The 15,167-nt window shown below is 39.0% G+C and overlaps 1 protein-coding gene across 9 annotated transcripts in view; it reads right to left on the bottom strand.

The window, feature by feature from the left end:
• Positions 1-1,481: 1,481 nt before the first annotated feature.
• Positions 1,482-15,167, bottom strand: part of LOC139634943 (anoctamin-4-like) — a 49,412-nt gene continuing 35,726 nt past the window's right edge. For all 9 annotated transcript variants that reach the window (XM_071501724.1, XM_071501725.1, XM_071501726.1 and 6 more), the window contains 13 exons: positions 13,124-13,264; positions 11,924-12,088; positions 11,692-11,728; positions 11,311-11,422; positions 10,563-10,620; positions 8,883-8,980; positions 8,119-8,261; positions 6,583-6,735; positions 6,340-6,487; positions 6,114-6,233; positions 5,576-5,681; positions 3,794-3,997; positions 1,482-2,081 (listed from right to left, as the gene is read on the bottom strand). In XM_071501724.1, the coding sequence (XP_071357825.1) occupies positions 3,806-3,997; positions 5,576-5,681; positions 6,114-6,233; positions 6,340-6,487; positions 6,583-6,735; positions 8,119-8,261; positions 8,883-8,980; positions 10,563-10,620; positions 11,311-11,422; positions 11,692-11,728; positions 11,924-12,088; positions 13,124-13,264 (1,473 nt within the window). In that variant the 3' untranslated portion in view covers positions 1,482-2,081; positions 3,794-3,805. The remainder of the gene's footprint in view (positions 2,082-3,793; positions 3,998-5,575; positions 5,682-6,113; positions 6,234-6,339; positions 6,488-6,582; positions 6,736-8,118; positions 8,262-8,882; positions 8,981-10,562; positions 10,621-11,310; positions 11,423-11,691; positions 11,729-11,923; positions 12,089-13,123; positions 13,265-15,167) is intronic.

Genomic DNA, 15,167 nt, shown 5'->3' with positions numbered 1-15,167 from the left:
TTCTGTAAACTGCCCCTAGATGTCGCAGCAGACCACCAGGATCCAGACCTCAATAAATGTCTCATCAGCCACACCCCCCTTCAAGTTCTCGGTCAGCCCAGTGAAGGCGGCCACTGAACCCACCGCTGTGGCACAACGGAGGAAGGTTACCCTGTGAACACCAGAGCCAACAGAAAACGATGCTGTGATATGCTCCACTGCAGCCAGCTAACGATAGCAACATTTGCCGAACACATTGATAATCATTAACGGCGGGTTAGCTAACGTTATCATGCTGCTGTAACCATCACTGATGAAAACAGACATGTTTACATTATGTATCATCAAGTTACTTACACATGGAGGAGAAGAAGAGTCCAACTGGAGCCCTTTAGCAGTTCATAGAGTTATGCTCTCGGTAAAGACAGACTGACGGAGCCGGTAAGAACTGTGAGAACTTCATGGGTGTTTAGACGGTCCTCTGGCTGACTGGGGTTTGAACCAGCAGTCCTCATGGCCTGTCCCGCCTGTGCTCTGGTCTCATCTGCTTTGTTGGAGCCTTTCTAGCCTAGAAAGTGGTTTCTTCAGTGTCAGGTGGCTTTCACCTGAGAGCTACCCACAGCACTGTGCTGTCTCACCTGTGGCCAGTATCTGGGTCCTCATAAACGTAGGGAGGGCTGATGGTTTAACACGGGGAACTCACATCCACTACTGGCTCCCAGAGCAGACCAGAGAAGCTCAGATAACAACACACACAGCGGGGGGGACTTTGTTCTCCACTCCAGACGCGATTACTCCACCATATCTTTACATAGAAAATAGTTGTTTACTGTGATATGAGACCGCTGCTAACCTTTGTTTGTTTAATAACTTATAAAAGAGACAATCCAGAGGCTTTTACCAGGAGCCGAATTATCCGCAGAGGTCTCCTCCTCTCCATACCAAACGGACCAGGGGATTATAAGCGGTAGAAACAACAATTAAAGCAGTTTCACTTTAAAAATCAGTGACTTGCCAGTGCTCTTTGGCAGACAGAGGGTATTTCATGGGAGCTGAGGTGCCTAACATTTGCCAGTGTTTTTTTCCTCTGGTAATTCAAGATCCAGATGTCCAATTACTAAAAAACAAAACAAAACAAAACAAAAAAAAAACCATAGATGAAAACGACCAAGGTGTTTAAAAAAAAAAAAAAACTCTGCTAGGCAGGGGGATGACGTCATTGACAGGCGACCGACTGAAACAGACCATTACCATGAATAAATGTATATCTCTTGGTTTGAAAAGTGCTGGAAAGATTTGGCATAATGTAGGTACATAACTTTTAGACATTTTAATGTCATATTATAACTTTATTTCGTTTGTTTGTTGTTTTTTCCCAATCACAATGACCATAATCAGACTACTGGGAAGGCTGATGTTGTTAGCAGGGGTATTTCTTAATACCAACTCCACCTGACTCTAAATTACTGAAGAAAGACACACACAGTCAAGTCAAAGTCATATTTCTTTACAATAAATAGTGTTTATTACTGCAGTTACCAATCTAAATTCAAATGGAAAGCATTTCCAGTGTAAGCAAACTGTGGACACTGCCACAGCTCGGATAGAATAGATCTTTAAGTAACTTTTATTTTTATTGCACTACACTATAGCAGAGCGGAAGGCCTGACATTCATTTAAATATCTTTATTTACAATAAAGCAAAAATGTGAACTCCTCAAACAAGGAGAAATGTAAACAGGGTTTGTCATTCAGTAAGCTGAGGAGAGGTTTTTTTTTCTCTCATCTAAAACAAAAAAAATCTGTAAAAGTTGAGTCTTGCTTGAAATCTACATTCAGGATCTAAAGACATAAGCTGTTCAGAGTCCAAAGTGGCAGAAACTATCTGGAGAAAAAAAAGGTAGCAAAACCTGCTGCCAAATGTTCAAGAGGACATCTGATATGGTGCAGACTCACTGCTAGGTGCAGTTAATCAACTGTCCACTTGGAGGTGCTGGTCTGACGTGGCAGAAGGGAAGTATGAGGGTCCAGTATCATGCAGGAGACCCAGCACTCATCTCTTTCCTTTACTGTGCAGTGAAAACCAAACACCAGCTGACAACCTGGAAATAAGAGAAACTACATGGTAAGCCCTGTAAAACATACAGCATTTTACGAAGAATTTAGTGAATTTAATTCCATTTTTGAAGTTATAAGTCCTTGGATGAATGTTTCCAAAGGTCAAAAAGACTAAAAGTGAATGAAAAACTTCTCTTTTACTGATAGCAAATAACCTGCTCCACATCATCACAAGTGCTTTCTCATTAAGTCTTACTGTAAGCTTTGTTCCTACAGCTGCTCCTGTGGAGCTTTACATTCTCACACACATATTATATTTTCATATTTATTATGAAACCAGTGGCAGATTTGCCCCTACAAAATTTTTGGCTCAGTGGCTCCCTGATTTCGGACAGAGGCTTCTCATTTGTTCCTGATGACTGCTGATTTTGTTGGCTGGAGTGAAAACTGTTGCTTGTAGGTTTTGTTCACTTTAGCTCGTTCACTGATTAAGCTAACGTTATCTCCATGAAGTGGGGTGACTTGTTTTAAAAATTTGATAGTGGGGCTAAAGCTACATATCCCAGGGAGAAGGTTTGCATCCTGCAGTGTATAGCCATTAGTCCTATACATTATATACATACTGTATATAACACCATTATATATATACTGTATATAATGTATAATATATATGTATGTGAGTATGCTCTGGGAAAAATGGAAGCTAAGACTGTTGTTTCCTGTCTTGCTCCTTTTAATGTTGCAAGAGAAAAGGCTTTAGGAAGACGACCACCCGGTGATAGTGGGAAACACACAGTAGATGTTCTAGTTCCAAACTGGCCTTTTGAAATGTAACCTACAACAACACATACTAAAGCAATTATTTCATCATCTGCCCCTTTGCCTCAGAAGTAACACCAGTAAGCTAGTTAGCTCAACATACTAACCACTGCTGCGTATGATTATTAAATCTATTTATTTCATTCCTTTTACTTTTAATTTTGTGTTTTAGAAAGACCGTACAAACTGTTTAAATGCAAGACATCGCCCTACAGCTCAACATACACTGCTTCAACATGGAGAAATCCAAACCTTGACTGATCTGCCATGCCTAGTTATGGTTGCTAAGCTATTATTGGATAATCCCTGTTCAGGGGAGGGGTTTAGCTAATGTTAAATTACTTTTGTTTGACACTTTTGTTTGACACTCTGGTACCCAGAGTTTGCAGAATGAGGGGCAGAGCCTTCAGCTATCAGGCTCCTCTCCTGTGGAACCAGCTCCCAGTGTGGGTTCGGGAGGCAGACCCCCTCTCTACCTTTAAGATCAAGCTTAAAACTGTCCTCTTTGATAAAGCTTATAGTTAAGGCTGGCTCGGGTATGTCCTGAACCATCCCTTAGTTATGCTGCTATAGAGCTAGACTGCTGGGGGATTCCCATGATTCACTGGAATCTCTCTCTCTCTCTCGACTACTTTATGCCATTAACTTTGTATTCTTTTTTCTCTCCCCTGTAGTTTGTGCTTCTCCTCTCTCCGGTTCTGTTGGAGGTTTCTTCCTGTTAAAAGGGAGTTTTTCCTCCCCCCTGTCGCCAGGCGCTTGCTCTTTGTGGGAACTGTTGGGTTTTTCTCTGTAACAAAGTAAGGTCTTGACCTCACCCTGTAAAGTGCCTCGAGATAATGTATATTATGATTTGGCGTTATACAAATAAAATTGAATTGAATTGATCTGAATTATAAACAGAGTTTAATAATCTCTGTTTCTGAATGTCTGGCTGTACCAGTTGGTGTGTTCAGGGCCACTCCTTGTGATGGGCCCGCTCTTTCTTCTTCTTCTCATTTTTCTCTTTCTGCAGTCTGTCCAGCTCGGCCTCATACATCATCTCCTGGATCAGGTATTTCTCCCTGCGCATACGGTCCCGCAGGTCCTTGGGAAGGTCTGGGATCAGGTATGCGATCAGGGTCTTGATGGCAAAGACCATGTGCTGCAAAAAAAAAAAAAAAAACAGAGTATATTATCAAAAATCCTCTAAAATATTTTATGTTCCATCTTCAAAGTGATAAGGTGGGAAAACCAAACAGAATTTATTACTCACTGTGATATGGAGACACGTGATTAATGGAAACCTAGTTACCTAGAGTCCTTTAAAAGGGGGTCTGATTTGTTTAAAGACATATGAATACATTTGAGCTTCTTTCTATCTATTCTACAATTAAAAACAAAATAGATATGACTACTTTAAATAGTCCTTGAAACTATATGCCCACATTATGAAAATGGTCAGTATGTTGAAAGAGACATGCTTTTGGTGTCAAAGAATAGATTTTTTTGTAGTTCACTGGTCCTTGTGGCCTTTACAGGTAAGATGTACAAAGTGTTAGTCGGACTATAATAAAGAAACTTAGAAATAATGTCCAGTTCCCTAATGTTATGCTTTAAAAGCTTAAATTCAACAACAACATGTAATTCTGTCTGGAAAGGAGAAGTGATGACATTGGTTATGTAACAGGACAGTGATGACACTGGTTTGGTTTCCTGGACAGGTTATGGATTAAAAGCCTGGAGCAGGCCTCAGTCGAGTTTGAAATCTGCATTCACTGATTGATTGTTTTGATATGACAGTCAGAATTTGAGTCCAGTATTCACCCTCCTTTTACTTATGTTTTTGATCTCTACCAACCCCGGGTACTTTAGCTGCTAAATGCTCTGCTCTGTTCACCAGCTAGTCGCTAATTTTATCTGTCAGCTGTTTGGTGCTGGGTGGAGGTAGTGCACAGCGGGTTGATCAGAACTGTTTTGCTGAAATCACCTGCTGCTTCTGGAGCTGAGGTTGGTGAGAGCAGTGAGAGTGAACCAAAACAGGAAAGTTTTGTAAGCTTTTTGTAACACGTCTTACTTCATCTCTATGTAGTTGTGGACTAAGCTAAACAAGATAAATTTGAATTTCCTGTGTAACAGGTCACAAAAAGAGGAAGTTTGGGCAAGACAGTGAGTAAAAGACAGACAGCAGGAAGCAGAAAATTCAAATTAAACCTGCCAATACGTAGGCTATAATGAACCCTGCAGTTAGTCCTGATGTAACGCTAATACTCCTTCAGGAAATCAGGGTCTAGATAAATCTAAGGCCTTTTGAAACAGATGTCTAAAAGAGACAGTCAGTTAAAGGGGTACACGCATGGCTCAGAGCCTCTCTTCTGATTGGCTCACTGACCTGTTGTCACTAGAGCTCCGGAGAGAAGCCTGAGAGAGGAGATGTAAAACTACACTGAGATGGTTTTTGGTTAAAACCACAAATTTATCTTCTAATGGATATCAACACTTCAGATAAAACACAGGGAAGGTGTGAAATATGAGACATTTAAAACATCATCACCAGACCTCTGAACTGCTGATGCCTTTATTTGCTCAGAGCAAATTAAAGCAAAATGTTGAAGATGATGTAGATGGATGCTCATTGCTGGTGACAGAAAGCTAAAAATCATTGACAAAACGATATCAAGGAATCCAATTCCAGACCCAGCCTGCTGTCTAGAGTCATTTATCATAGTCTGAAAACACTGACCTCAAAAACAATAATGAATGCCAGTCGGGCTGCCAAGACGTGCCAGAACTGTAGAGTGTATGAGTAGGGCTCAGCCGAATCTGGAGGCTCCCTGTAATCACGATACCTGGTGGGTCACAACACAAAAATCCGTCTGTACACAACCAAGAAATCTGTTAAATGTCACATTAGGGATTAACATGTTTTTAGCTGCAGCTTGTTTCACCATCTAAAATCTTGTGCCGAGCTTCTGGGTTATAGTTACAGTTTACCTCTGAACATATTTTATGTGGAGCTCAGTGGGAGCCTGTGTGTTGCTTAATAGGGAGCATTAATAAAGTGATGGATGAGCACACACAAAATAGGTCATGCAATCCATCCTGGGGTTGCACAAATACTCGCAGCTAAAGTTTCTATTCATCAGGTGTTTGTTTTTTTGTGCAACAGACACTTGTAGGAATCTTAATCAGGGCATAGAAAAATAACAGTTTATGATATATTTGTAACATCTTATGCTTAATGAAGACGGAAAACTTGTGGCGCAGACACACTCATGAACCTGCAATACTTCACAGCTTCTCCAAAAAGCTTGGAGCCATTAGTCCTGGGCTGCGATCTCTTCTCAAAGTCAGACACCCGGAACACTGAGAGACTGGCGTTGACATAGCCCATCATACACCTGAGGATCACACGAGAAATAATTTTATGCAGCACTTATTATAGAATCAGTAATACAAAATCAGAATAATAAAAATTAGCGTTTCATTTGTTTGGCTGTCACTCACCCCTCGCCTGCTCGGCCCTGACCAGCACAAGGTCCATACTTGTAGGCATAAACAAGGCGAGGGATGAAGTCTGAGGTAACAGCGATGACGAAGGCGTTGGTGATGACAGACAAGATGCCAATGCCTTCCAGAATGCCATACCAGATCCCTGCCACAAGCAAACGTGTTCAGTTTTATACCACTTTCATAGAAAACAGGAAAGCAATCTTTTGTGACACACTAAATATATCATATTTCATGTACCTATATCTTTGGCTTGTGATGGCAGAGGTCGCCGCCACTGTGTGACAAACTTGTAGGCGTCTAAACGAATCTCAATGATGTTATTGAGCAGTGCTAAGAGAGGGGCCAGAGGGAAAGCTGCCACAAAGATGGTGGTGAAGCCAAACTGTAAGACTGAAACACAACACAAAAAAGCCTTTAGATCCCAGGTCCTCATGTGTTCATCAAGAGTAACATGTTAGACAACAAGCGCATATTCACACATTCCGCAAACACTCAATACGCAAATGTTGTTACATTTACATATATTTAATTTAGATATATGACATATTTGTACATATAAAAGAAGTGTTAAAATTATATATGAAACATATTAGAAATTTGAATAATTTAATTTATTGACATATATGTCAACCCCATATATATGTTTATGTATGTATGTTTATACATGTATATGCATGTGTATACATCCATCCATTAATATATGTTGATATTATATGCAGTGGTGTTCATGTTTGAAATTAATAAGTGAATGAGTTTCAATGAATTAATAAGAAAAACATATAAACATATAGAATTTTAATATGTATGTTGTTTTAATAAACTTACATATGTAAATTAAATATATGGTTGCAACATGTTATACCATAAAAAAAATTCATCATATAGATATTTTTTACTATGTGTGGATATACAAATTTTACTATGAATATTTCCTATATGTTATAAACCTATATATTGATACATTCAGAGGATGTATATATGTGATAATAATAAATGTGACATATATGGCATCATCACTCTTGGTATTGGTAAATATACTGTATGTCATATATTACACTTCTGTGTGGGATGGAGCAACATTAGCATTAGCATTCATTTTGAGTGTTTTTGCCTATTTGGTGAATTGTTTTAGCTCTGTTTTGGTCTGTGCTAACTCCTGAGGGAAATCACTGACTCTGTTAGTTGCTAAATGCTCAGATATGTTCACCAGATAGTTGCTAACTTTGTCTGTCTGCTGTTTGGTACTGGGAAGGCAGTGTACAGTAAGTTTATCAGAACTTGCTCACTGAAAACAGCTGCCTTCTCCATCCAGAAATGAACCTGATGAGGACATTGAAACACTAAAGTTCCCAAAAACCAAAACAATGAGTTGAAAGACACAAAAATAACCGACCCCTTTCATATTACAAGTAATTTCTTCCTTTGTTTACTTGAATTGAAAGAGATGAAAATATTACAAATATTATACACAAATATATTTTGAAATATTAATAGGCTGTGGAGAGCAGGGGGAAAAGCTCCGCTCAAATTCAATCCACTGCAAATCAGTGTCACAATTACATAACAGACCCTGCAGCTGCTGGGTCACCAAATGAAAAAATGTATTACTGTTCAAAAATTGTATTATGGAAGATTAAACTGTGGAGTGGGTTTGGAATAACCTTAAAAATGTAAATCTGATATTAAAGGTTGTGGCACTAACGTGGGCAAGTTTTTTATCAGGACTAAACATGTAAGAGAAATTGTATATACGGTGCTTGCGGTGCAACATACTCATCTCCAAGTATTCATCGAAGAGTCCGTAGGCATTCATTGGCTGCAGGTTGTAATCCCTCTCCCACTGTGGGAAGCTGGCCTTGGCCTTCTGTCCATGCTCTCTCCTCAGCCTCCGCCGCGTCCACCAGTTCTGGATCAGCCTTGAAAATGAACACCAGAGTAAACACACAGCAGAAAGGGGCAGAAACCATTGAAAAAAATGGATCTAATTTCCTCTCTTATTATTCTGAAATCAAGAATACAGCAGACTGATACCACATCTGACTGTAGCTGTTTACCATGTTGTTAAATTAGTTAAATTACTAATATTTTTTACTTGTTAATTATTTACAGTTTGGTCAGAAACATAATAATAATAATAATGATAATAAAATACATACATAAAAACTAAACAAAGCAATAAAAGACACAGAGAGGTCAGATGTGTCAATTAGCAAATACAATTATGTGTTAAAACAATTAAAATCTATAAAAATCAATAAAACAGACAAAAGAAAATAAAACCAAAAGTAAAAACCGAAGATAAAAGCATTGAAATCAATAATTAAAGGCTGCTTTACACAAGCATGTTTTAAGTATTGTTTTATACTGGGGCAACTGCTCGGGCATCCACAGTCTGGGGGCTCTAATAGCAAATTCACCTTTGGTTTTAGAGAGAGAAAACAGAGTTTTGCCCGAGGATCTCAGGCAACGCATCTGCTCATACGGTGAGAGCCGTTCTGAGACATATAAAGATTAAAAGGAAAAAGCTTGGAACTCACGGGTAGCCTAGCTCCATAAAGTTGTTCCAGGTCTGTTTTAGCACCATGATGATCCCCATCTGCATGCAGAGGTCAATGAGACAGCCACTGGGGTGGCACTGCAGCAACGAGGATACAGAAAGAGAGAGAGAGAGAGAGAGAGGGCCAAATCTCACTGTCGCCCTTACTAACAGTGGTGTTTTTAAAATGTAAGCAAAAATGGAGGCATTCTGCATCACTGTAGAAAGTCTCGCCTCCTTCTGTCAGGTGTTGTAAGCATTTACACATTGGAGCAGAGTTTATACAGAGACTATTACTAAGCTGCTGTGTTTCAGCCATATGACCACATGCTCTATCTGTGTCCCAATATACAATATAGTACAAGCTATGTACTAGTCTACATAGTATTCTTTAAAAACGTTTGGTGATGGTATACAACAAATCAACATAAATGACCATTTTATACTAACAGGAAATGCATGTTGTGTCATTAATCAAACTGCTCTGTTGGAAATACTAACACCAAACAAAAGAGAGGAAAAGTGACAAAACCCAAAGAGTCAATGTGCAAACAAAAAGATGCTTTATATTTGACTGTGCTGTGGATGTCCACTACTGAAGGAGGAAATGGAAGTGAAGAACGCTGCATAAGAATAGCTCCAGAAAGATCTTAAAAAACAAACACTAGATATTAAACCTTCTAACAAACATTTAGCATTTTTTATGAAGTTTAATTGGCAGCAGCTTTCCAAAGTAGGATCGAACTGTGCACATATTGTATCATTTCCTGTAAATACAACAGTACTAGTATGTTGACTTCTTGTATATAAATTCAAAACAAACTATAATGGTCAGTACATAGTAGATAATGAATACAGTTAGCAGTTAGCTGTGTCAGTGTTTTAAGTTTATGCAGCTGTGAGCAGCTCCCACATCCAGGTGCTTTGTGGGACAATGACATAATTGAAAACAAGTGTTCAGTTGTTTTGAATTATCAATTATGAACACACAACGTACACAAAGGCTGCTTATAATTAGTATGTAGTAGGAATGTGGGACACACTGTGTCTGTGGGGCTCAGATTTGTACTACTGTGTCTGGTTGTAACTTTTTCCAACATTAATAGATGACCTTTAACTGATAATGGTTTTTTGTGCACGTGGAATAAATTGATTCTTCTCTGTGAGGTACTGTACAGCATAGAAATACCTCACATGGGCACTTTTGCAAATAAGCTAATTTACATTAAATACACAGCAGACCTGCACTGTAACACCAGTTTATATTCAGAGTGGTTTTTTTGTAAGTGCTCAGCAGCTCATTGGAGGCACTGAACCCTCGCAGCACAGTCATGATTCTGCATGGCTACAAATGGCTGACTGAGGACACGCTTGTACCGTACATGTCTCATTACAGAGAATTTTTCCATTTCTATTCCTACAGCCGGGGGAACCAGTGGGGGCACATTAGCTCAGCACCTAAAAGCACCAGCTCAGGCCTATTGTCCCCTTAGACCACTTCAGCGTGTGTTATTTCCCCGCATGTTCCCATAAGTACTGCTGGCAGCAGCGCTTACTGCTGATGGGGGTTAAATGCCTTGTGGTTGGGCATGCTGTAATAGCTTGATGTCCAATTTAGAAATACTTGGTTCCATAATGCTTTGCTGTTATTGTCCCATGGGGATGCAAAGTAATGACTCACTTCTTCCAGTTTCCAGCGATTGATGAGGCGTAGATATGCACCAGGCCGCCCTGTGAATCTGTCAACCAGGGAAATATAACAGTGTCAGGTGACAGGTGGACTACCCTCTGACCTCTATCTGACTTTAAGAGATACCTCTGCTTAAAGCTGTAGAAGTATCAGAGTGGATGAGATGCTCAAAGCTATAAAACATCTATTCTAGGTTTTGAAATCTTCATATTGAGATAAGAACCTTGTGCTGGGTTTTTCTGGTACACTTGAAAGGTTTACCTACTTTGTGTCCCTGGGGGGGGGGGGGCTCCTGTGACGAGAGAGTAAATATTTCATGTGGTGTGCCCCAGGGGTCTGTCTGTTTGCCTATTTAAAAAATATCCTATCTGTCTCCATCCCTACACAGATGATGAACACAACTACAGTTCTGTTTCATCCAAAGAACTCACTGAGTTTTGTTGGTGAATTTATTTTTGAAGCAAACATCTTTCATGGCCGTGATCAGGATCCTCACTGTTAATGTCCCATCATTGATCACTATCTCTCTTACATTAACTCATTTATTTTTGCTTTTTAATTCTCTGCATTTACTTTTCATCTTTATTTTTTACTGAGCATATTGTATTACAAAATAAAAAATAGCCTGTATTACTGTTATCACTGCTATTGTTGTTACAAGAAGATTGAAATTTACAACCTAATCACTCCACTTCTGCAGCAACACCGGTTGTACTCTATATCTGCACGGCTTCCTCACCTTCCCAAAAAAAAGGCGATGTAGAAAGTTGAACTGTTGAGGTTGACGAACTGAAAAAGGAACATCTTGAGGGTAAAGCTGTTCTCCCACTCTGACTCTGTCCTCGGCTGCTCTGTGGATGTACGGAGAGAGAAACGAGGAACGGTGGCATGAACGGATAAAACGAGATACAGAGATGTGGAGATCGTCCACACATACATGCAGAACTCACACACTTTGAGTAAAGTGGGCAACTACAACATGAGATTAGTTTAGACGACAACAGTATGGATTAAAAAAAAGTGTTGGATCAAAGTCATCTGACCCCAGCAAAAAGTATTGCTGGGTATTGGGGAGTATTCAGCTTCAGGCACACTGAATCAACTGCTGCAGTCGACTTACCTAAATTAGTGAGAAGAAGAGCAACTTTTTCATACAGCTAGAAAAAAAAAAAAAAAAACACAAGGTTATAATGTAAAATGATTATAAATATATTTATATGTTATTTTGTATCGCTGTGTTTTGGTTGTGAAGTGTTATGACTGTCATCCCCCTGGAATTCATATGTTGATTGACCCCTTCATATCCCAGGTCATCCCTGCGCCGCTGCTGTTGGCCGACAGCAGATACTCACCACGTTGAGGAGCATGATGATGCAGAAGTTGATGCAGACTGCCGTGCCCGTGGTCGCCACCTGAGAGTTGTTCCTGATGAGAGCCCAGCCGAAGGCGGCAAAGGTGCTGACGGTGATCACACGGTAGATGACGATGCCAAACACAGCGGCGATCACCACCAGTATCTGTGACATCATAGTGACATGAAAAAATGATTACTACTACTTATAACAATAAATTTCAAATCGACACTTCGACTATAAAATATACATACAGACAGAACGGTAGAAAATACTGTAGGTAGATTTTTTAATATCCTTTTATTTAAGATTTTGAGTGACCTGGCCAACAGAGCAGTGTCAGCAATGTTAGAACAATAAACAGACAAATTGTAGAAAGGAGTGGACATAATATCCAGTTTATACACAATACAAGGTCAAGGACAAAGATCCAGTTCTGATGCATGAACAGGTACAATTTTATAAAACAATTTCAGTAAAAATATGGGAGCAATCAGAGCACTATTGTCTCGATCCTTTAAAATTGACTTAAAACCCCCATAGTAATCAGCTCTGACAAGTTCAAGCTCTCTAGCCTAATTCCGTACCAACTCTGGGGACCAACATCCAACTAGCACTTAGCAATAGCATACAGTGGTGTAAGAGATTGCCACAGCCACAAAAAGCACAATGGTATACAGTATCTTTAGGAACTGGTCAGGTGCATTCAAAAGGAGAAGATCACTGTAATCCAACAAAGGTAAAAAGAAGGTAGAATTTATTTCTACAAAAGAAATTTAACTTAAGTTTTAGTTTGGAAACAATGTTTTCAATGTGTGATTTGAATGACAGATTTTGATCAGTAATTATACCTAAATACTTACATGCTGTGACCATTTCCATTTGAACCCCTTGAGCAGTTGAGATCTTAGGCAGATTAGATGATAACTCTTTGCCATCTGAAAATGACTTGAATTTGAATTTTTTTTTTAACACAAACTTAAGCTGAATTAAATGGAACTGAAAGGCACAATGCAGGAATTTAAGGGTTTGTACTACTGAAGGGGATGAGCAATGGAAAACTGTATCATCTGCATAAAGATGGAAAGCAGCATTTGATAAATTACCACATATCACGTGACAAGACTTAAATTAAAATAAGGCTGTAGGACAAGGTAAACACAAAGGTCAGGGCGGCACTTATTTAGCCCTGACACTCACCATGAAGAAGATCCCGGACGCTGAGACGACGAGGCGACTGTATTTGTCGGTGAAGGCTTGGTAAGGCTCAGGCTTTCCAGATATGGGGTTCATCCTCTCCTTCTTGGAGTATTTGGCCTCAAACTGGGGACGTATTTCATCCTGAAAAACAATGGACAAGACACATGTGAGCAAAATAAATGTGGGAAGAAATGATGGAAAATGGATGGAAAAGCAGAATTAAGTTTTGAATATTTCAATCATATGTCGGTACCAAGTAATCAGCTTATTATATGGGCATGGACTTCGTTAATATTCCTTGTTGGAGAAATAATTGTTTTGAAAATTATTGCAGAGGCAATCTTTTTAGGTCCAGTGACTTGGTACTTTCTCATTAATGACTTGGTGTAATTTAATGTGAGCTCATTCAGTTGCAGCCCCAGGGTGTTCAACACTGAATAAATAAATAAATAACACCTTAAAAAAGAAATAATAATATGAATAAATTAGCAAATTATATAAATGAACCAATAAACTATGAAATTTAATAAATTATGAATTTCACCTTACTATTTCAGATTATAATGAAATGTCATTTCATCATTAGTTTCATGATAACAGTCTTAAAAGCAACTTTTATTTCAAAATGCCTTTTGTCAAAAATCTTTTTTTTCATAATGGCACATAATGTCACTTTTTATAACAGTGGAATCTAACAAGCTTCAGACTGTGTTTTTATTGTGTGTATTTATTCATCACAGTCATTTGTTTCTCTGGGGAACATCAAGAGAAAACACATCACTGCAGACATAAGTGAAACCAGTTCGGCAGCTAACATATGCAGCCCTGCAGTTAAATAAAAGGAGAGATTAGTTATTGTTTCTGTGCTTTCTAGTGTTGTTGTTGCCCTAGCTAACAAGCGCTAACTGGCTAAATTTGTTGAATGTTGTTGAACCTTAAGCTTGGGAGGAAGGGGGTCATGTGATTAGCTAAAAGGTGAGGAGGCAGGGACCACCTATACTAACCCTATGCCAAAACATCTGCAGTCAAAAAAAATGTGACATTATAAATATCTATTTCACAATTATGTGGTTCATTTATATATTTTAATTTAGTGATTTGTATAGAAATGTATTTCATAATGTCATATTTACACAGCGGTCAGAATGGGAAAGTGGTCTTAGACTTCTGGTTTCCACTGTATTTATGTAATGAAAAACACTTTGGGGGTCCATACATTTATAATCATTCTCTGTGCTGAATATTGTGCTTGGAGTATAGTTACATTTGCTTCATTATGTTGTAAAACACAAAGGCTTGGTTGCAGTAATGTTGTAAATATAGACAGTATGCAAGAATGCACATCATTTAAGCTGAATGCTGATTTATTTGGTGCATTCATATCCGCATTTTCAAGTGCAGCTGTTGACCTAGTGTCAATGAAACCACCTATTTCATAATGAAGCTACAGGTGAACTGTACAGTAAGCCATCTTTATTTCAAGAAGCTTCCGATGGGACAAACAAGAACTGGAGTCAGAGAGTTCTTCATCTCTGTCTTGTCTTCTGTTCAAATCTGACTGAGACTGAGTCACTTTCACACCCACCAACAACAGCCTGTCAAATTTGTCACATTTTCCAGCTCGATATGACTGACAGACCATGGCTGGAGGCAAGAACATTATGAACTCACCAAAATTTCTGACACAACCAAATTACACCAACGGCCGTGTGGGTGTTTGAGTTTGTAATAGTCGTCATTGTACAAGCATTAAAACTGTGCATGTTTAGTGACTCATAGATTTGATACAGACTCTCTGGGTGCAGGCTCTCAGGACAACAATCCCACTTTTTAAAAATATACTGACAGGCTGAAAAAAGACATCAGTAGGCAAAGATTTCTCAAGGGCAGAGCTGCTGTGAAGGAAATACTGCCACTGCTTAGAAATCTCTTTGGGAGAAGTGAAAGATCCAAAGAGCAACAAGTTATCTAAATCCAACTGTGAAGCATTTTGAGGAGAGAGAAGGAAATGGCAGCAAATTTTCTTTTCGCTCTTCTTCTCAAG

Source organism: Trachinotus anak, unplaced genomic scaffold (assembly GCF_046630095.1).
Source record: "Trachinotus anak isolate AG129_WGS33_773 ecotype Australia unplaced genomic scaffold, CSIRO_AGI_Tana_v1 ptg000018l, whole genome shotgun sequence".
Taxonomy (NCBI): domain Eukaryota; kingdom Metazoa; phylum Chordata; class Actinopteri; order Carangiformes; family Carangidae; genus Trachinotus; species Trachinotus anak.
This window is presented reverse-complemented; position numbering and strand designations above follow the sequence as displayed.